The sequence below is a fragment of the Ciconia boyciana genome, chromosome 2, assembly GCF_034638445.1.
Source record: "Ciconia boyciana chromosome 2, ASM3463844v1, whole genome shotgun sequence".
Lineage (NCBI taxonomy): Eukaryota > Metazoa > Chordata > Aves > Ciconiiformes > Ciconiidae > Ciconia > Ciconia boyciana.
Window position 1 is genome coordinate 121,955,537 of NC_132935.1, and position 21,245 is coordinate 121,976,781.

At 41.8% G+C, this 21,245-nt stretch overlaps 2 protein-coding genes across 3 annotated transcripts in view; both read left to right on the forward strand.

Moving 5' to 3' along the window:
* Window positions 1–14,464, forward strand: part of ENTPD3 (ectonucleoside triphosphate diphosphohydrolase 3) — a 53,777-nt gene extending 39,313 nt beyond the window's left edge. Inside the window, exons 6-12 of one of the 2 annotated variants that reach the window (XM_072853892.1) lie at window positions 3,444–3,594; window positions 4,352–4,511; window positions 6,632–6,862; window positions 7,320–7,592; window positions 7,690–7,800; window positions 8,270–8,407; window positions 11,503–14,464. In XM_072853892.1, the coding sequence (XP_072709993.1) occupies window positions 3,444–3,594; window positions 4,352–4,511; window positions 6,632–6,862; window positions 7,320–7,592; window positions 7,690–7,800; window positions 8,270–8,407; window positions 11,503–11,736 (1,298 nt within the window). In that variant the 3' untranslated portion in view covers window positions 11,737–14,464. The remainder of the gene's footprint in view (window positions 1–3,443; window positions 3,595–4,351; window positions 4,512–6,631; window positions 6,863–7,319; window positions 7,593–7,689; window positions 7,801–8,269; window positions 8,408–11,502) is intronic. The other variant, XM_072853894.1, reaches the window with a different exon arrangement.
* Window positions 14,465–17,597: 3,133 nt separating this feature from the next.
* Window positions 17,598–21,216, forward strand: RPL14 (ribosomal protein L14). The gene is made up of 6 exons (XM_072853895.1): window positions 17,598–17,747; window positions 18,266–18,367; window positions 19,012–19,106; window positions 19,823–19,922; window positions 20,306–20,359; window positions 20,934–21,216. The coding sequence occupies exons 1-6, from the start codon at window positions 17,745–17,747 to the stop codon at window positions 21,108–21,110; spliced, it is 531 nt and encodes a 176-aa protein (XP_072709996.1). The 5' UTR covers window positions 17,598–17,744; the 3' UTR covers window positions 21,111–21,216.
* Window positions 21,217–21,245: the final 29 nt, after the last annotated feature.

Below are 21,245 nucleotides of genomic sequence, written 5' to 3' on the forward strand. Positions count from 1 at the left end.
AGAGAGGAAATTGTAGCTAAACTTGATTTACTCCATTGCAGAGCATGATTGGTGCAGACAGAATTCGATCTGCAGAGAATCAGGCCCTGTAAATGTTTAGTCTTTGTGCCCTGAAATAATTTCTTTTAAAAGGAAAGTATTAAATATATTTTAAAATAGCTTGTAATAAAAAGTCTTTGAGAAGAATGGGGATCTAGCCCTTGTCAGATGTTAGCCATTAATTTTGATGGAGGCAAAAATGGGTGTCAGCTATGGTATAAGAGTTTGACAAATTATTTTTTATTTTCCAGAAGTCTTAGCGATGTTTAAAAAAAAAATCTCTGCTGTTTGAGTCAGGTTTCCTAGAGAAACAAGGCTTATGCAGTTCATCTGGAATTGTTCTGTAATTACTTGGAAAGAGGCAACTGAGGGGAAATTATGAAAGGCATGCAGAAGGTGAACATGAAGAGCTTCTTCATGCTACAGAACTAGGAAGCGTTTAATAAAATTATCAAGTAAAATAGCTAAATTGCAGAACTGTTTCTGACAGGATGTCATAGTTGTATCAAATATGCAGGTCTGGCCTTTGGCTCAGGAAGACCTGTAGTTGTGCAGTGCTAGAAGGTGTCCCACCACAAGTACCACTTGCTACCTGCCTTGTCTTTTGTCTGAGGTTTTGCATTGATTCCTCTCAGAGAGAGGACGCTAGACTAGACTGACTTTTGCTCACACTCCGGTATGGTTAAGTATATGTTCTAATAGCTTGTTGTGGATTCCTTCGTAACAGCTTTTGAATCTCTTAGTCAACTTCAGTGACGTTTGGTTAAGCTTTCAAAGATACCAAAATTCCACACATTTTATGAAGACAGGTGGCCAGGTAGGCGAGAGAAATCCACATTATTAAACAGTAGCTAGTCCATAAGGGATTTCTGCAGGAAGCCAAACTTCATAATTCTGCTGCTCTGAGTTAAATGAGCTTTAGATTATCCTCTAAGATACTGACTTCAGCAGTATTGCTTTGTTTAGTGTAGTGGTTTGGGTTTGCAAGTTAGGTAAGAGGAGAAGGTGGGGCAACTCAGGAAGTCTCAGTGCAGATTTTGTTGATCTCTGATAATAACTGTGGCATTCAAAGAGAATTTTTCCCTTTCCTTCCCTCTCAGTGCGTGATCATGCAAAATCCTGCATCCCTCTTTGTGTCTGGAAATAGATGCTGAAGATGTAGCCATAGAGGTCCATGAGTAACTAGGAGATGAGTAGAAGGCAATGGTTTCTTAACAGCACCAATATTTCTGTCTTCAGCATTAAACATATGTGTGGACATTCTTAGCAATTTTAGAACAAAGAAAGGAAAGCAAGTGTAACGTGCTCAGAAGTAATGCACTGTCATGTGCCTGATGGTGTGTCCTTACAGACTGCAGGAATGGCAGCCAGCCTGCTGAGGTGGGGAGTACACTCTGCTAGCTCATGTCTTGCCTCATTAGGAATGTTGCCTTTAGGAATTCTGGTGTGAGAAAAACGCACAGAGAAACTGCGTTGTTCTTCTCCTCAAACAATGATGGAGGAATACTTTTGTAAATTTGTTGTAATTGGTTTAGATTTTGTTTTACTTCAGAGGAATACAAAAAATTACAAAATGGAGGAGTCCAAATTGCTGTGAACTGTTCAGGTCCAAAGGGGCCTTAACCTTAGTACATGGTCAACCAAAGTACTCCTCATCCTCCAGTGCACAAAATCACCAGGGTTCACTGCTGCAGGCTTGGATGACTCTGCACTGGAGGAGACAGAGGGCTCATGGGAGAGGTCCCCAGCTAAGCTCTGGAGGGCAGTGGTGAACACATCTGTCAGTGTTTCTTTAGTGACCTTCTAACCATAGCCTTAAGCACTTAAATGGGGGGGATGGTTGTGGGCATGGCCATACTGAGAGGCAGACTTTCACATACCTACTGAACTTGAAAGTCAAATGATCAACTACTCTGTAAGTTCTGTGGTGGTTTTATGATTTCATTTCTGCCTTTATTAGGTACCTCTGCCCCTGTGTGTAGGAGCCAGCCCCAAAGCAAAATCCTTTCTATACAGTGTAAAATTAATCTGTCCTGGTCAGGCTCTAAGCATCGGCAAAGCAGTCAGTTTTCCAGAACAAAATGGTCACTGCCTTGTGACCTGCTCTGTCTGAACACTGGGAGATGGAGGTTGCTGCCACCAAGGGAGTGTGAGGCAACAGCAGCTGCTGAGGATGTAAAACAGCAGTTGCTGCTCTGTTTTCCTCTGGTAACAGCTTTCCTTCCAGCTTCAGGCCTGCCTGCGCTAGACTTAAGACTTTTAGAAAGTCTTATTCCAAACCAGGGCTGTGAACATCTAGTGATGACAGGGTAATGTTTATGTTTAAGTTCATACTGTGGAAATGGGAGTGGTAGAGTGTGGAGTCTGTAAAGTCTTACATATTTTTTCTACTGTTTTTATCAATGCAATGTGTCTGAACATAAATGGTTTCTCATTTTAACTCTGTAAGAGCCACCTTTTGCTTAGCTTGGGATCAGGTTGTGAGAGATGGCTGTTACAGGAGAACTAGATGGAGTTCTGGCAGAGTTGTTCTCTGTGGGGCAATGGCTTCATGGGAATGCCTGGATTTCTCCCTGTGCAACTTCCTCAGCTAGGAAATTTTATTAAGGAATGTTTTTATTCACACCCAAGTTGAGCCTGAACAAGTTGAGGTCCTGCTGGTCCTTGGAGTGTTGAGCAAGCGAGGAAAGACTTTGATGTTAATTGTTCAAATAGTTATGCCTTATGCAACATGGTGTAACTCTCATTCCTGTTATTTGAAGGCTTTGGAAATTTGGAAAGCTGTGAAATACTTAGTAGTTTGTGCACCAGCCTAGACTTGGACCTCTATGACTTCAAGAGCCATTTGTGTGCATCTTGAAATTTCACCAGCAATTCCTTGCAGAAGCTTCTTTATTTTATTTTCAGTTGAGAGCAGTGAGCTGTAGAGGTGTCATGGTGTCCACGGCAGTTGTGGCAAACCAGATTAGGAAATCTTTGTCTTAGGTTCTGGATGGAGGGATTTTCTATACTTTAGCAGATCAGAGAAATTTTACATGCATTAGACATGCTATTTTCTACAGCATCTGCCATGAGTAAACCTATTTTCCTCATGAATATAGCACTGCTGTCATTGTGTTGTTACATGGTTATACTGTGTATCTTACTCTAGGTATGGTACTATTAGGTGTATATGTATACACACAGAAATACAGGCAAGCAGTTTGCAAGGATCTTCTCTGTCTCACACAGCTGAGTCACTACACTGTTTATTCCTTAAGCACTTGTAGTTTTCAACCATCCTATCCCTGTTTACAATTACAGGAGGGAAGGGGGAAATCTCTTTCTCTTAACACCTGTTTGCTAATTGGGCTAATTTGTAGTTGGCAAAGCAGAATGAAATCAATCTACTTGTTCTCTTTTAGGCCCTGGTGTATCCAGCTATGAGAGTAACCCTGGAGCTCTTGCCAAACCCTTTGATGACTGTCTGAATAAAGTCAAGGAGAGAATACCAGTTCATCTGCATAAAAGCACTTCTGTTTATCTGGGGGCTACAGCTGGCATGAGACTACTGAGGTATGGCAGAAACTTGAACTCCTCTGTGTGCATACTAGCATAACAGTCTGTGAAAACAGAATGTGAAAAATGTACTGGACCCATTTTTGTCCACTGGAAATTGGCTATCTCAAAAGGAAATGGAGCCCAGCCACTTTAATGTAATTAACTTTTTTGATAGGGCTAGTGGGGCTGTATAAAAATCCTCTTTTATGCCATATTGAAAATAAATGTTTGCTTTATTCTGGAGGAAGCAAGAGTTTAATTTTCTCTTCCATATCTGTCTTAAAATTCAGTGTTATGTAAACAGATAATGTTAGTGTGTATCCGTGGGCAGCAAAGGCAGATTAAAGCTAGATACTGCAGAGTTTTCTGAGTATGAATGTGGTTTTGGGGGTCTGTCTGTGGCTTTAGCCCTGGCACAAACTGGCTTTTTATATTTGTTCTGTGGCTAAACAGAGTGGGAAGAACGGCTCCAGGACTGTTTTAACCAGCAGCTGTCATATAAGCACTGAGTTCACTAAAAAGTGTATATATAAGAAAACACCCATGAACTTGTATGATAAAGAGTGAAGTTTGTACATAGTGGGGGAGCTGCTTGTTGAAACAATGCTGGATACTTGGCTGTTTCCTATCATAAACTTCCCCTTTAGGGAAACAAAGTCTATTTTTTTAATTAGGTGATTGTAGCAGTTTTCTTGAATTGCTAGTCAGTGAACAATACACATGAAATTGCCTTTCCAGATGCTCAGTGTCTCATGTTTTGTGAATTGCTTAGGTTGCAAAATGAAACGGCAGCCAATGAAGTCCTTGCGAGCATTCAAAACTACTTCAGAGCACAACCTTTTGAATTTAGGGGTGCGCAGATCATAACTGGGCCAGAGGAAGGGGTGTATGGATGGATAACAGCCAACTATTTAATGGGCAATTTCTTAGAGGTGTGTGGAAAAAACTGCATGCTTTTCTTTTTGCTGTTTCTTTCTTACAAATGAGAAGTTTGAGAGGGCATGCCTGTTAAAACATCATAGCTATAACTTCCATTTTGCACTGAAACAGTGCAGGGTCTTTTTGTGGCAGTAATAGAACAAAGCAAACATAAATCAGGGAATATGATGTTACAGGAATGTGATATGGCAAAGGTAAAATTGTTGATCCACAAAACAGGGCTCTTCCCTAAAAGACATCAGATGCCTTACGTAGAAACAGAAGTTGCATTGCTCTTAACATACCAATGCATTTAAGTGTGACAGGCATTGATTGCCTTGACAGTGGTGCCAACTAAAGATGTTTTCTTCTGCTTTTCTGTGACTTCCTCAGGTGTTGCTGTTCCTGCAGCTCTACTGGTGAAGGATCTGCACAGCTTAGGGATCTCCAAATTGTTTGGCAGTGTTGGCTCACTTGTCTTGAATAGACAAGACTGTTTGGAGCAGTGAAGGTGGTTAAGTTGATGTGGCCAAATGTGCCTCAGCTGAGCCAGGGATCACTCATATACAGTTCATTCCAATACTGCTGAAAAGCTGCAGGCTATAAGCAGTGGGCTGTGATACCAACTGTCTTGTGCGGACAAAGTGATACCAATATAAAGATACTTATGCTGTCCTTGAACTCAGGATAGGGTCAAGGAGGAGCCTCATAGTAGAGAAGGAGTCAAATGTATTGGAAGATCCCTTTTTATATTTAGATATGCAGTATAATTTCATTCCCAGTAAAAGCTGTACCAAGATGATCAGCAACTGCTCATCTGCATTCATGGCAGCAGCGTGCTGCCCTTAGCATTAACTGCACTTCTTCCAGATAGTCTTGCTAGGTTGATAGAAATTTCAGCCAAACCCCTGAGTATTGTTAGCTGTCTTGGTTGAATGGTTCCTGTTAGATCATAGCAATTAATAAGCAGGAATTAGTTGTTGGTGATCTGAGTGATAGCTCATGGTTACTGTGTTGTTGACTCTTGCAAAGTTAAGAAAAATGGTATTGGAATCACACGTTCTGGAAGAGTTTTTCTCATTTTGTGCATTTCATGCAACAAAAATGACATCATGAACTTCAGGGTGGTGTCAGTCTTCTACCACAGGAATTTTAATAATCCAAATATCAAATTCCATATGGCAGATTCATAAGGACTACTGAAGGGACTGCAGGATGCTGTGAAGCCAGTTTAGTATAGAGAGTTGTGTGGAGACCTACATGTGGAATATCACTAGTAGGAGGGAGAAATTTTCACCATTCTTGTGACAGTGGGCTAAGAGTCAAATTCTGCTAGGGGCTGTTAATGGGAATCTTTCACTGTAGAATTTTCTTGTGAGTATATCTGCTAGCCCATAAAGTTTATTTTCCCTTCCATTCATATCATCATGCTCAGTAAATAATACTACAGTAAATATTGAGATAGATAATAATACAAAATCTATATTCTGCACTGTGACTGCGTAGATCAAATACAGAATTTGGGGGATGTTTTGGGTAACAGAGGAAAAATGCCAGCTGAATGGATCAGATTTATTGCCACTGCAGTTTCAGTGAAGGAAATGTGCAGATTAGGGGTCCTTTTTATTTTGAATTTGATGGAGCTTTCATTTGACTTTTCTGTGTTTTTCACTCTATTTTCACTCTCTTTTTCTGTGTGATCTCTTAATATTCTATTCCGTTAATAATTTTTCTTGCCTTGAAACAAGCAAATCTTCATACTATTTCCATCCAGATTTGTTCAGGATCTCATGGGTCTGGGCTTCAGTTTCAGTTCCCTGCATTCTAGTACAGATATTGATCTGGCTAGTCCTGTGCTTTGGTCATTGTGCTGTCCTCTGAGTTGAAAGCTATGCTGCATTCCTTTTTCCGTCTTTCAAGATCACTTCACTCTGTGAAAGTACATCCCTCTTGTGTAAAAAAAAAAAAAAAAAAAAAAACCATCTGCATGTTTCCTCAGAGCTAAGATTTTTTGGAAAGGGTGCAGGACAAAGGGGGGGGGGATATCTCAAAGTTAAGTAAAGAGTAGAAGAACTTGAAGGGAGAACAAGCAGATGGTATTTCTGATTAGCCTTGTTTTTATTTTTACATGTAGAGAAACCTTTGGAGGACGTGGGTCCGTCCTTACAGAAAAGAGACTATGGGTGCACTGGATCTTGGAGGAGCTTCCACTCAAATTTCATTTATCCCAGAGGACTCTCAGGAGAACTTCAATAGCACCTTGCAAGTGAAGTTATACGGTTACAACTACGATGTCTACACTCACAGCTTCCAGTGCTATGGGAGAGATGAAGCTGAGAAGAGGCTTTTAGCATTGCTGCTCCAGGTCTGTTTAAGACCCTTTGCTATGTTGCTCTTGCAGGTGTTCAGTAATTGTCTGAGCAGGTTCTTAGGCTTGTGTTCGCTTCCCTTTGGTGGAGTTTGGAGACCCCGATAAGAGCTCTGTTGTGCTTAGTTGTGGACAAACGCACTTAGGTTTCATACAAAGATTTTCATATTTGTTAAAAATTGGTGAGAGTTTTGTACTGTCTGTCAAAAAGGCCCAACTAGTCCTGTAAGTGTTTTGCTGATCTTGCCAATGATTTTTGAGAAAGAAGTTTCTATGAATTACAGTGATCAGCAATGTTGTAGTAATCAGCCATGACAGAGAAAGAGAACAAAAATACATGCATATGTGGTTTAAAAAGATTCCTGTAGTTAATGTAAAATTAGGTCTTTCTTGTTTTTGAGTAGCCTTTGTTGTTTGGGTTTTTTTGTTTGTGGTTTTTTTTTTTTCCCTCCAGAAATCAAACACCAGTTCCAATGTGGATAATCCATGTTACCCTCAGAATTATAATACTGCATTAACAATGAAGTACTTCTCCGGCAGCCTTTGTACACAGTCTCTGAGACCAGCAAATTACTACCCAAACCAGCTTGTGAACTTCCATGGAACAGGAGACCCAGGTCTGTGCCAGGAGATGGTTTCTTTATTGTTTAACTTCACTGCTTGCAGAGACAGAGAAGACTGTCCATTTAATGGAATACGTCAACCAAAAGTTAAAGGAAATTTTGTGGTAGGTTTGCAAACACAGCATTTCTTTTTGAGCTTGCTTGCTTTTGACTTCTGTAGTTCTGAAAGTAACAGGCCTGTCATCTACTCCTTTTCTATAGGCTTTCTCAGGATTCTACTATACAATTAATGCTTTGAATTTATCTGGGCACTTTTCCCTAGCTGACTTCAATTCAAGTATGTGGTTTTTCTGTTCACAGAGCTGGGCACAGGTAAGTGGGTGGTTTGGTTTGTGGTTTTATTTTTCTTTTGTATCTGTAAAAGGGAGATGTAAAAAGAATATGGACTGGACAAGTATTCAGAACTTTTCAGAAGGTCTGTATCAACCTCAACATTTGTTTTCCCACTGTGCTTCAAACCATGTAGTATTTTTAGCATGCTTAAAAGTTGGACTAGTTTTTGAAATTTCATTTCACAGCTTTAACCATGCTGTAAAGATGATATGGAAAATTTAGGAACCATAACATCCTCAATCTTTTGTGTGCAGTTTTATGTTTATTTTCATTTTTTACCACATCACTGTCAGGGTCTTTCTTTTTCTAAATCTCCCTATCTAGTTGTCCACAACTTTGCTTGGTGTTTCTGAATTCTAATTAGAATCCAAAGTATTCTCTAGTTATAAAAACCAAAAGCATTTGTTTTTCATAATTTATGTGTTTTTAAAAAACCTTTTGCTTTCAGCTCCAGCTTATGCTGCCTAAATTTGAAGAAATATATGCTAGATCCTACTGTTTTTCAGCCAATTTCATTTATTACTTGCTTGTGCATGGTTACAACTTTGATGCAGAAACTTGGCCACAGATACATTTTCAAAAGGAGGTGAGTAATAATTATTTCCTCTTACTGTTATTTTAATCCAAAGAAGTTTAGGAGACAGAAGATGCAGCAGCCTACAAAAATATAACTGTCATAAACAGCCTTTGTAAATGATTGTCAAATGTTTGGCATAAAACAAAGCCATTTTTCAAGCCTCAGTAGCAATTTCAGCCTGGTTCCAGGGGTTGCAGCATTACTTGGAGATGCTGCCTAGATTCTTTTGAAGAGCTTTAAGAAAGGATCAGATAACTGTGTTTTAAACCTTGCCCCAGTTTGTTGAAGTAGTGGCTTGCTCTAGGCAGTGATCTGCCTGAAACACCTCACTGGTTAAGGTCAGTTTCCATTAACCCTGCTGAGCTGGACAGGAGAACTCCCACTTTTCTGTCTGATGGCAGAGCCTTGGGGGAACTAGCAGAGCTGGTTTGTAGTCAGTGAGTGGTGATGAAGCAACTAGGGCAGTTTTCATCCTCAGCTGGCACATCCATCTGTGCCATAATCTGGTTCTCTGGAATAAGAATGTATATTGGTGGGGTATTGGCTTTCAGTTCCCAGAGAGAGAAGGCTTACAATGTTTGTGTAATAGCTGCATTTCTCTCTTCCCTGACCTGAATTTTTCTCCTAAAAAACAGAGTACTTGGAATGAACTTGTATATATCCATTCTAAAGCTACTGCTAAGAAATCTTTGCTTCCAAATCAGAAGGCATGGCCGCTATCTAAGCTTGGCTGTTACATCAAGAAGTGTGGTCCCCATAGTGCTCTGTGATGCCATCCTTTCCTCTCTGCTACTGTACAGAGCTTTATTCTAAACCCTTGTCCCAGACTGTCTCTTAATCTCCGTACAGTTTGGAAATGCTTCAGCACTTGCATGCAAAACCAACAAAAGAAGAGGTTGTAGATCTTGATGGAGTATTCTTAAATGCAGGGTATGCTGGCAAGCTGTGAATGAGAAATTGTAAGCAATGTTTTCTGAACAGTCATATCTATTACTGGTGCACTAAGGAATCAAGTAGGATTTTCTTGCCTTATTTTGTCCTCTGGTAGACAACCATTAGCAGCTCTGCAGGAGTGTCCAGAGTTTAGCCCTCTACCAGGAAATCAGCATAGATCTTACTTTGGGATCTTAATCTGGACCTGGTAGGGGTGGATTTTTCTAAATATTTAAATATATCTTGTATTGTCCCCAGCAGATAGGAGCAGCCAAACACAGCAACACTTTTCTGTGTTTAGCCAAGACTATAAAAATACTGAGCAAAATAAAAAGCCAAAAGGCTTATTTGAAATGAGCATCTTTGTTACCTAGATTTTGCACTAGGGTAATCGTGAAACTCCAAAAGGAAAAACTACATTCTCTTAATTAGATCTGCCCCTACTAAAATAATAAGATCTAATGTTAACTGATTGGCTAAGCTACCCCAGAGAGAACAGCACAGTTTCTCCAAGAGTGGAGGGTGCCTATGCTAGGCGGTATATTTCCTTTTAATTAGTGAACACAACCAATGAAAAGAACCTTAACCCAGTGCTAAGATCTGGGCAAGATCTAGAGCTAGATGATTTGCAAAAGTTCTAAACCTCATAATGAGAGTTTTTCCCCTCTCTCAGCAACAAAAAACCACCTTGATCCATCTCTTTGCTCACCTGTTGTATTCCAGTTCCTGTAGCTTTCTTTTTATCAGTTAAACAAAAGGTATTAGGATATACACAGCTACAAAAAGGACCAAATATTATAGGCCCTTATGGTCTCCGGTAACCAGTAGCTGACTGCTTAAAACTGTTCATTAAAGACATTAAATCATTTATTAAAGTTCATCCCTCAACTTCATCATCATGCTTTTTATACAAGAATAACCAAAGAGGTTTGGTTTCCCAAATTTAAGCAAACTACTTAACAGGCAGTCATTCAGGCAAACTCATCCCTGTAGTTGCAGAGTGGGATGACCTGTAATAAAGGTGGAAAGCCAAATGAGTTTGGAAGAGCTGGCTGGTTGTAGAAGAACGCAACTTCAGCTTTGTCTGTCCTGTAGTATACCCTAGAACTACCTGGAGTGATTTGAAGGTGGTGCAGGCCCTTTGAAAAAGAAAGCAACCTATTGCTAGAGTGTAAACCAAATACGTATCTTGTAGCTGGCCCTCTAGGCTAACCCTTGTTTAATGAGTTCCACCAATTTCTCTTGAAACGCACCGCTCCCCCCTTATTTTTTCACTCTGTTTAAAAATAGATTTTTTTTTTAAGTTGTGGTTTGATTTGTAGGAGGCAGTGATGTGTACTGATATGTTTTATATAAATAGGCAAACTGTTATTGGAGCCTGGGCATGTGGGTAGAGGACAAGGGACACTCTATCTTCACCCATTGATCCTGTGCTTATCAAGTGGCAGGATGATGATTTAATGAAAAAGACAGTGGAAAATTGATAAACTCTGCTCAAATTAGAAGTGGGGAAAGACAGCAAAGCAGGAGGACCATGGAGCACATACAAACGTAACCCCTTTGCTTTTGTTTCACCTATTCCTAAGTAATTTTCCACTTATGTTTATTTTTTAAATTGAAGAGCTTTATGCTGGTTCATTTGCAGGCACAAAACCAACCATGGAACAAAAGATGATAAATAGAGTTCCTGCTTTGTGGACTTTACCCTGGCCTCCTTTTTGTCCGTGTTGGTGGGACTCTTTGTGAGGCTTTTTGTTTGCTTGAACTAAATAACATCCTAGGATTTGGCTAAGATGAGGGGCTAATTCTAGGAATTAGCACAGTAGTGCTGATTTATTTTTTTTTTAAAGTGTGTTTCTTGCACAGAAAATCCTGTATGGTATATATGTGGTATATATGGCTGTCTGCATATATACCACACATCCTTGTGCCCATCCATCTAATACCTGTGTCTCACTTCTTTAGCTCAGTGACCAATTTTATTAGCATCCTCTGGAACTACAAAAAAAGGGTAATTTTAAAATGGTTCTGTATCTTCTTTGTATACTCCACTAAAGTTTTCTCCTTGCTAACTTAAATGGCAGTTGCCAGCATCAGTAGTTGAGCTTTTGGAACTTCTTTTCTTTGACTGAAAAGTCCATGGGAATAGGACTCTTCTGTCTTTATTTCAGGTTGGTAACAGCAATATAGCATGGTCACTCGGTTACATGTTAAGCCTCACGAACATGATTCCAGCAGAAAGCAAGCTGATCCAATTACCTCTGAAACCTTCTCTGTTTGCTGGGCTCCTCGTCTTCCTCACAGCTACAGCACTGTTGTGTCTTCTCTTCCTTGTTTATTTGTGTATTGTATCACACAATCGGAAGAACATCAGTCGTGTTGAACATGTATTTATTCCAGAATAAATGAACTTTACTGAAGACAAAACAAAAATTTTGTAGTGCTATTAAGTAGGACTTTTATTTTTGAAAAATGGAGGGCAAAATAAAGACAGGCAAAAATACTTCAGGACCAGAAGCATAAATAGAGAAGAGACACAAAGGAATCTTGTGATATGGTGAACTGGAGCGCTTTTGAAATATTTTGGCAACTGTTTCTGTAAAATTAGTTTGTCCAGTGTGCAGCAGAGAAAATGTGGGCAGGTATGTCACTTTGCTTGATAAGAGATTAATAGCCTTTTCCTGCCAGGTACGTATTATTTTTTTTGTTCATTAACTCTGCGCTAACTGGTAAACTCAGGTGGTGATGGATTTGATCATGGTGGTGGTTTAAAATAAAATTAAACAAGAAGTCAGTAGGAACTGTAGGAGGTGGGAACATGGTAGCTGTTTTTGTGTCCAGTGCTGACACTAAAAGCCCCCAAATAATCTAATTTCTGAAACTGGAACAAGCACTGGGTAATGACAGGAACTGAAAGGAACAGCTGGGATAGAATTGTTTTCATTGCTGTTCCATACTGATTGATCCCCACCCCATAAAGGTGTAACAAACTGGCAACACCTCTTAGGGCTTTCAAGCCTGTCTTAAAACTGAGCTATATCTTTTGGTACCATGGAGATCTCAGAATGCCTCTGCTATGGTACATAAGATTTGCTTTGCCGGTGGAACAAAATGCTTTCACACTTTAGTAACTGAACCTAAATTTAAATGTCTCATAGTTACCTCCAGAAGCCACTATTTTCAGTGTCCTTTTCTCTGACTTTCACAGAAATACTTTTTGTATGTTCTCATACTGAAACCCTGACCTGTGTTCCCCACGTATTGTTGATCTTGGACAGTCGCAGTCAGTACTGACTTGTCATGTACACGTTATTTCAGCTGTCCAGATAGAGTCTCAGACCTGGGACCTTCTGAAGCATTAACAAGTTAAGCTCTTTATTCATGGCCAAGAGGAAGAGGAGCTAGTCTGCAGGCCAGCAGAACACCCTTTCTGTAGTGAGTTCGTGAACACGTTGCTGGAGCTGCAATCATGGCTGTAGTGCCTTGATCAGCCTTTCCACTATCCTGGCCTCAGTGTTCCTTCAGCAGCACTGGGGATCTACCTAGCAGATGCTTCTGTCAAATGCATTAACTCCAGAGCTTTCCTGGAAGTGCTGCTGCCTTCATGCTCCAAAGAGCTGACTTCCTTGAAAGCCCAGGCATTCTTCACCAAACCTCTCATTCCCTTAAATCATAAGACTACAATTTTACTTACTACTCAAGGAGTTCTTCGTGGTCAGTGCCCCTTTTACCCACCTGTCTTTTGTATAGCTTTGGTCGTCTTCAGCTGGCTTCTGAAATAACCCTTGAAAAAGCCTCCTGCCACATCATCTGCCATCTCCTCCCTCTGTATGCTGTTTCTGTTTATTCCTCTTAATATTGCCATAACGTGATCTGTGAAGCTGCAAGGGGAATACATCTGGAAGGGCCTCAGAGTTAGCAGAAAGAAGGGGTTGTTGTAGTCTTCAGGACCTGCATGAGGAGAAAAAAGCACCTCTGTTTCACTTCCCTCCTCCCCTTCTACCATCTTTTGCCCAGATTCAGTACCTACATGGAGCTCTGTATTTTCCCAAATGTCCTACAAATAGCTGCTGGCAATGACTTCAATACATTCCTCCCTCTCCATCTTCTCAGGATTGCTTCCCTCTGTATGTAGTTTCCTTTGCTTGCATCTTTCCTCTCTCAAGGGATGGTTACTGGTTTCATGCTAAGAGCTTTTCAGCATGAGAAAGTAAAAACTAAAAGGGAGATTATAATATTCAACATCTATTGCTAACAAGCTAAAGCCTGTGAGGCTGCGTGAGTAGTGGTTTCCATACGCGTGTTGCATGTAAGAGATCTATGTGGTGATGCATACACTCAAAAGTCAAGTTAACATTGGATTATGAATTCCAATGGCACATAATACGTTCTTTATCCCAACTTCCTCTATTCCCCGTATTGATTAGGTTGTGAGACAAGGAGAACAGTGGCCAGTATTTTTACCCATGAATATTATTTTCAATTTCTGTCTTTTGTTTCTATATCACCTTCTTACTTTCAGGTTTGGTTGTGGGGTTGGGGTTTTTTTTGTTTTTCACAGGCTGATAGATGATTTGAAAGGAACTAAATATCTTTTTAAATGGAAAAAAGAAAAAAAAAAAAGAAAAAAGTTAGTGATTTTTCAAGAGGATCAGCAGTGAGGGCTTTGTCCCTTCTCTGTTGGTATACTACTATGTCCTGGAGTAGCAGTACTTAAAATAAGGCAGAAGGTATTACAAGATGAAGTGCTCTGTGGCACCCAAGTTACATCTGATAAAACATAAAATTTACTTCAGAATGCATGGACGTTACGGAGGTTGGCATGAGATAAAAGCTTTATCTTTTGTGTGATGGATCTGGAACTGCAGTTAAGGGTAAAGAAAAGACAGCTGGATGAGAGCATTAAAGTTTTCTTCAGTTGCCAAATTTCTGTGGAAAATGATATTCTGGTAATGACTTCAGTAGCCATAGCTAAATCCTCCCCCAAGTGTGGTCAGAACCAGATCAACGGGTGTAACGTTGTCCTGTCATCTAGAACTGAACAGGTCTCTCAGAGAGCCAGTGAAGTTAACAGCCCTTGGGAATGTGTACAAACTACAGGTTATTTATCTCTTTATATACTCTGCCTGCTTATGAAGATTAATAAAATTAAGTTGTGAAAAGCTAAGCCAAGTGTACGTTATTTTTTTTTCCCCACCACCAATATTTTCAGCCTGGTAGACAAATTATTCTTATCAGAGGGGTAAGGAAATCTCTGAAATGCTTTCCTGGGGGATGGAAATTTGCACACTGTGAAACTGATCCTGTGAGATTCTGGACTGGACAGTGCTCATTATCTCCAGAATCCATATTCTCAGCAAGGAAACCCTGGTGGTTAAAACCAAGCCACTCTTCTGAGTGTTTGGGTTTTTTTAATATATATACAACACACACAACCACATATAAACAACTTCTACTTTTGAACACTGTTAAGTTTCCACCTGGGGACACCAGCACTTTCTAGGGCTGCTTTCAGGTTCACTGCCATAACGTAGATCTGAAAGCTTATACACCAGAGAAGCAGCAATTCGCAATTACCAAAGACAGTTGATCGCGATACAGATTGGTTAGAAAAAGAACGGTCGGGCATTGGGAATAGGGACAGGATTATGTCATATGAAAAACCTCATCTGTGGAGGAACAGCAAGAAATTAATCCACCAGAAGAAACAGATGAGACGTGAAATGCGTATAGACATTTCTGAAGGGGGGGAAAGTGACAAACTTCTCATAAAGCAATACGTAAACTTGGCAGAAGCAAGCAGTAACCTGTACTGCATGGCGTAATTCAGCATTGGCAAGATCAGTTAAGAGGACAGAAAAGTGAACAACAACGAGTATGACAGTCGATCATACCCCAATTTGGGGAGTTTTTATTCAATTTTTAAATTCAATTATTATTTCAGGAATAATGTTATGTTCACTTGGATGGCAATGAAGACTGTGTATCACAAAAAGTCCTCACCTGTACTTAATTTATGAGCATGTTTCTGTGTACTAAGCAGAAGGCAGTATCTAGTTACTTGCTCAGCAACATTTGTGCAGGCCTAGCGTATGGTTTTAAAAGAGTATTAATGGGAGAAAATGTTTTTAAGCTTTAAGTCCTGAACTGTTTTCAGTATTTGATCTTAAGGCACAGCCCAAGTTTGGGGTTTTTTATGATGCCTCTTCCAGTCGTTTATGATCTTGACAGAAGAAGAAATGCAGGCATGCAAGTTATAGTTACGCATAACAGATGCAACCCTCACATACTCGGTAAGTCATCAATGCACTCAGTAGTGACGTTTGAGTATCTGCCATAAAACATGCAAAGGTCATTAAAAAGACCAAGATTTTAGGTAACTTCCCTTCCTTCCTCTTTAAGTAGTACTGGAGAGTCATAGTAGATCAAATTAAGAAAATGAAAAATACTGTTTTTTCAAATCACTGCAAAATGGAAGAATCCAAAAGTCATCATCTTCTACTGACTCGACCTAGAACATGTTTAAAAATAACTGGTTTAATACACGTATTAACATTACCGTTGTAAAGCACAGTAAAATAACATTGCTATAATGGTATTCTGATTGGGACTTTCAAAAATACCTGATGGAGTTAAGCGCTCATTAACATTTTAATGGTCCATTCCCTGAGCACTTGCATAAAATACCTGTACCATTTAAAGTTGCTTAAGTGCATTTTTTACTTGCTCTCTTTTATTATAAAAGCAAAACTGTACAAACAATAAACACTATGCTTTAGACAGCTAAACTGGGATGTTTCATTCCACTGAAAAGCCAGAACAAAGGTCAGCCCCTATTTTCCAGGAGTGCTCTGCAGTATGTTTTGCTTACGCTTTGCTACTCAAAGCTCTTCTCCTCATAGAAAATGTTTTGGCTGACATTTATGCAAGTGAAAATCCTGCAAAACATGATCCGCACACGTCAGTGTCTTGATGCAGGTACATCAAAGCCAGCCCAGTGAGCTGACGCTTCCCCATGAAGCTTTTCTGCCATGCCCTGATGGTCCTCAGGGCCCCTAACCTGCCGTCCTGTGAGGATGCTCTTTGGCCGGTCGTCCCATGGAACGTGTCTCCAGCCTGCACATCGTCTCTGCAGCTCTGCCCGAGGTTGGGAAGGTCCCTTCCGTACGCACCGCAGGGAGCTCACACTGCAGCTTCGCTCTGGGAAATGCCATTCACGTGGCAACAGGAAGGAGGAATAAAGTAAGCGCAATCCTGCACTTGTCTCGAGCTCAGAGATAACGCAGTCCAAGAACAGAACAAACACTTTCTGCCAGCAGCATGCATCGGACACCAGCGCTAGCGCGATGCCTTCTCCCACAGGCAGCAGGACGTGACTGACGGCTGACGGCACAGGCCAGACGCTTGACTGCTGCACGCAGAGTGCTACCTGTCCCTCTGTGCTGCCCTGTGTACAATGCGGAGTCAATTAAATGTTCCTTTTGTTTGTTTGCTTTCAAACCATGAACTTTTCACCATCAGGCGGCATGACCTACCAAGCTGAATTATAATGCTGGTTTTACCCTCTCTAAACGTTTGTTCTGGATGTGTACTCCTGTCTCCTTGCCAAGCCCATTCTGCATGTGTTCTGTTGTACCCAGAGTACTGCCTTGCGTATCGCCAAGCTGCTGTCAAATTCGAGGCCAGTTCTGTGCTGTGAGACAAAAACCCGTGCACAATCTTGGTGTATTTTTAACTCATCTCCTCATTAAAATGCTCTGCCTTTCTAAAAGAAGGATAATTTTAAACAAATTGTCTCGGAGCGTGTTGGTTGTGCGCTGCCAACTTTCTCCTCACCAGCTTTGCCACCGCACAGGCACGGCCTCTGCATTCGCCCTCCTCTCCAGTACTCCTCGGCCACCGGGCCACTCTCTCACGGGGGCTGGAACCAAAACCGCAGCACGCTGCCAGCCGCCGGGTCGGAGCACCGAGGCTGTCCTTACCCCCCCGAGCTCGGGAGGAAGCGCAGCTCGCTGAGCCGAGAGAGCGGCACCGGCCCTGGGCAGCGCCTGCTCCCCTCACCCACACGCAAGCCGCGCACCGACAGCGCGGCCTCCCGCCCGCCGGCACCACGCATGCGCACGGCGGAGGCGACGGCGACCACACTTCCCCCCCGCCGGGCCGCGCTCCCCGTCCCCAATACGCATGCGCATAGAGAGGCATGCCCGCCGCCGCCATGCCTCTCCCGTAGCGCGCATGCGTACTGGCACGCCGCCGGTCCCGAGTCGCCGCCGCACGGGGAAGGCGCCCTGCGCACGCGCGCTCCGCCAGGCGGCAGGCGGGCCCCGCCCCCGCTCATGCGCAGTCGCGGCTCAGAGGCGATTTCCGGCCGCCGCCGGGCCGCCCCCTCCCTTTCTGCTCGCGGGCGGCCATCATGGTACGTGCGGGCGGCCGGGCCCTCGGCGGCCTGGCGCCCCGGGGGTCTCCCCGCGCCCTGCCTCCCTGCTTGTGCCCTCCCGCCTGTGTCTCCCTGCGCCTGGCCGGGCGGCGGGGGGCGGCCGGGCGGCGGGGGGAAGGCCGCGGCCGCCTCACCCGTGCCGGGCTGGGACCGGGCCCCGCGTGCGGCCGTTGGGCGGGCGCGGCTGGGGGCCGGGCAGGGCCGTGTTGGGAGAGCAGCGCCTGGCACCCTTGGAGCCGGCGCGTCCGCCCCGGCTCTTTGCGGCCCGCGGGGCTCACTGCTTTTCCCCGGCGCCTCTTCCTCCGCCTGCCTGCGGCTTCCACGCGGGGCCGGCAAAAAGTAGTTGAGGGCATTACCGTGGGGGTTTTGCTCAAGCGAAGGGATTTTGTGCAGTTCGAAAGCTTGGGAAGCTGTTTTAAAGGCTGCGAGAGCCTTGAATCTAGCAATGGCCTTACGTATATTCTCACCTAACTCCTGTCAATTCTTACTGCTCCCAGGTGTTCAAACGCTTCGTCGAGATTGGCAGAGTTGCCTTCATTTCCTTCGGGCCACATGCTGGCAAGCTGGTGGCCATTGTGGATGTTATTGACCAAAACAGGGTAAGCTATGAGCGCTGTACCTTTGTTTTCTCCTTTCTGCCTTAACAGAAGCTTGAACGCTAAGACAGAGTGTATCGATTTTAAAGGAGATTTTCTGTGAATAGATTTTTCGAATAAATAAGCAATTGACAAAAAGATGGAATTTAACAGCTGTTGTTGTATTTGAAACTTTCAGTAGCAAGCTTTTTTCACTGGCAAGTGATATATTCCCCTCCCTGCTATGTTTCCTAGGAGTAGAAGTGGACAAGTGATGTCAGCTGGAGTCTAACACTTATGAATGGAATGGCATTAATGTATGTTTAAAGTAAATGTTTGGGCAAGGCGACTCTTTTCTCTTAATGTTCCTGAAAAAGCTGGGAAAAAAAAGAAAGATGAAGTATGTCATCTTAGTTCTGTGTGCCTTTTTTTTAAAGTTCAGTTTGGGATTTTTCCAAAGACAAAGACGGGCCTTTAAAATTCTTTCTGTAAAGCTTGGGTTGTATATGCAAGACTTAACAATCTCAGGTTTTGTCTGCATAAAACTTATTTCAATTTTGGACCATTGTTGTCAAGATACTGTTCATACATTATTAGGAAGCTGCTGTGTAAATCAAGTATGATGGGAAAACTGCTACAAAACCGCCACATTTGTTTTCCTTTTTCAGGCACTAGTTGATGGCCCCTGCAGTGGTGTCAGAAGGCAGGCTATGCCCTTCAAGTGCATGCAGCTGACTGACTTTGTTCTCAAGTTCCCCCACAGGTGAGTAGTTTCCATTTTTTTGACCTGTGTAAAAAAGCCATGCTGTCACTTGATGACTGAATTATGTGATCTGATGCTTGCTAAATCTAGAAAGTTCATACAACATTAAGTCAATGGGTTAACATGTATGCACAGTAAAAATTTGGCAGACCGTGTTATTGTAGTGGAATATATTTAAGTTTGCATTACCAATATTGTCTGATAACCACTGTTCAGGAGCAAAGGCACACTAGTCTAGGCAACTTGCAGATAGTTGTGGGGTGGATGGTGTGGGGGGAAGCAGTTGCAGTAAATAATGTGCAGCTTTGCTTTTGCTACTGCTTAGGTCAGCTTCAGACATTAAACGCGCGTTCCTTGCCTACAGAACTACACTGGAGTTGCAGGAGGCTGAACTCATTCTGTTCTGTTTAGATTAGTTATTATATGAGTTTTTGTAATTTAGCTACAAAAATTGCTGCCTTTCTGATTCTGAAGCAGTGCTAGGAACAGTGCGTGAGTATGCTTCTTGCAGTCGCTCATCTGTCAGTCCTAGCAAAGCATTTACACAACAAAATGTTAATTAGGCCACAGAGATGTATGTGGCATTGACTTAAAGTAACGTCTGAAGTAACGTAGAAGGGTGATGTTCTCTTGTATGAAATTTGGTGGGCCAGCATCAGAGAGAAATTTTTTTTTATAAAGACTGTGAATGTAATTTTATGACTGTTCTAATGCAGTGCTCGTCAGAAGTGTGTGCGACTTGCCTGGGAGAAGGAAAATATAAATGAAAAATGGGCAGCAACAAGATGGGCAAAGAAGATTGAAGCCCGAGAAAAGGTACAGTTTTTCACTGGATGAGTAATACATGTTGTACTGCTTCTGCTTATTAAAATTAGGTGCAATCTATTAAACGGTGTGTTTTAAATTGCAGGCTAAGATTAAAGATAGACAAGCCATAGATTTTTAAAAGTTGCTACCTATCAGCTTCAACTTCTTGTATTTTAACAGTAAATGTGGTTTTGTTCAGTCGTTTCTATAACCACCTTTTTTCCTGCCCCATCACTTCCCAGCAAAGGCCTTAAATAGTGAACTAGTTCCAGACGTGCAGCTAAACCTAATTTGGAGATGGTCAGAGTTACTTGCAGAATGCTTTGAAACACTGAGTTTTTCTACTTGCATAAGTATATATCAGAGCTTCATGACTGATTCTTTTCACACAGAAAGCCAAAATGACTGACTTTGATCGCTACAAGGTTATGAAAGCAAAGAAAATGGTAAGTGTTTGAGTGTCGCTTTTTTATGGGGTTAATGCTCGTAGCTTTCACTTTAGAGTCACATACAGATGTTAGTAGCCTTACTTTTATAGCTGGCTTGGGTTATGGAGTGACATCAAAATATGTGAATGCCTTGAATTTTTCATGCTGCTTTGGCCACCACTTTATCTTCATTAGTTGGTCAAACTTGAACCCACATAATCTGTGTGTCAGTCTGCCAAGTTACGACTGAGGAAGGAATTACCTGCTGATGAAATCAGATATTCCTGATGGGTTACTGTTAGTATTTCATTCTATAACGAAAGTCATTACACGTGAAATACTGGGGTGCCCAAGTTACCAGCCAGAATGATGTTGTCCACTTAGTAGATCAGAACAGTTTTAGGTGGAATTTGACATTTTAAAGGTAATACATGATAAACCTTTTGACTATATAATATAAATATAATTGGTTAGCAAAGGGTGATTATCAAAAAGGGCAGAATCTGAAAGCTTAGAATTGAAATTAAGGCATAATGTTTGAGCTGTTGCTGTTCTCATTCTGATGAATAGTAAACATTTTCCTTTTTTGCAGAGAAACAGGATCATCAAGCATGAAATGAAGAAGCTCCAGAAGATGTCTTCTAAAAAAGGCAAGAAGCCAGAGAAGTCAGAGAAGCCAGAGAAGGCACAAAAGCCAGAGAAGGCACAAAAGCCAGAGAAGGCACAAAAGCCAGAGAAGGCGCAGAAGGCACAGAAGGCGCAGAAGTAAAATGAACTTCTAGTTATGTATGACTTTGTGTCCTTGTTCTGATTCTTTAACAAATGGTTCTGCTTTAAATTGTAATCATAAGTTCACTTTTGCTTCTGACCAAGAATTGTTGTCCGTCTCATTTATTAACGTCCA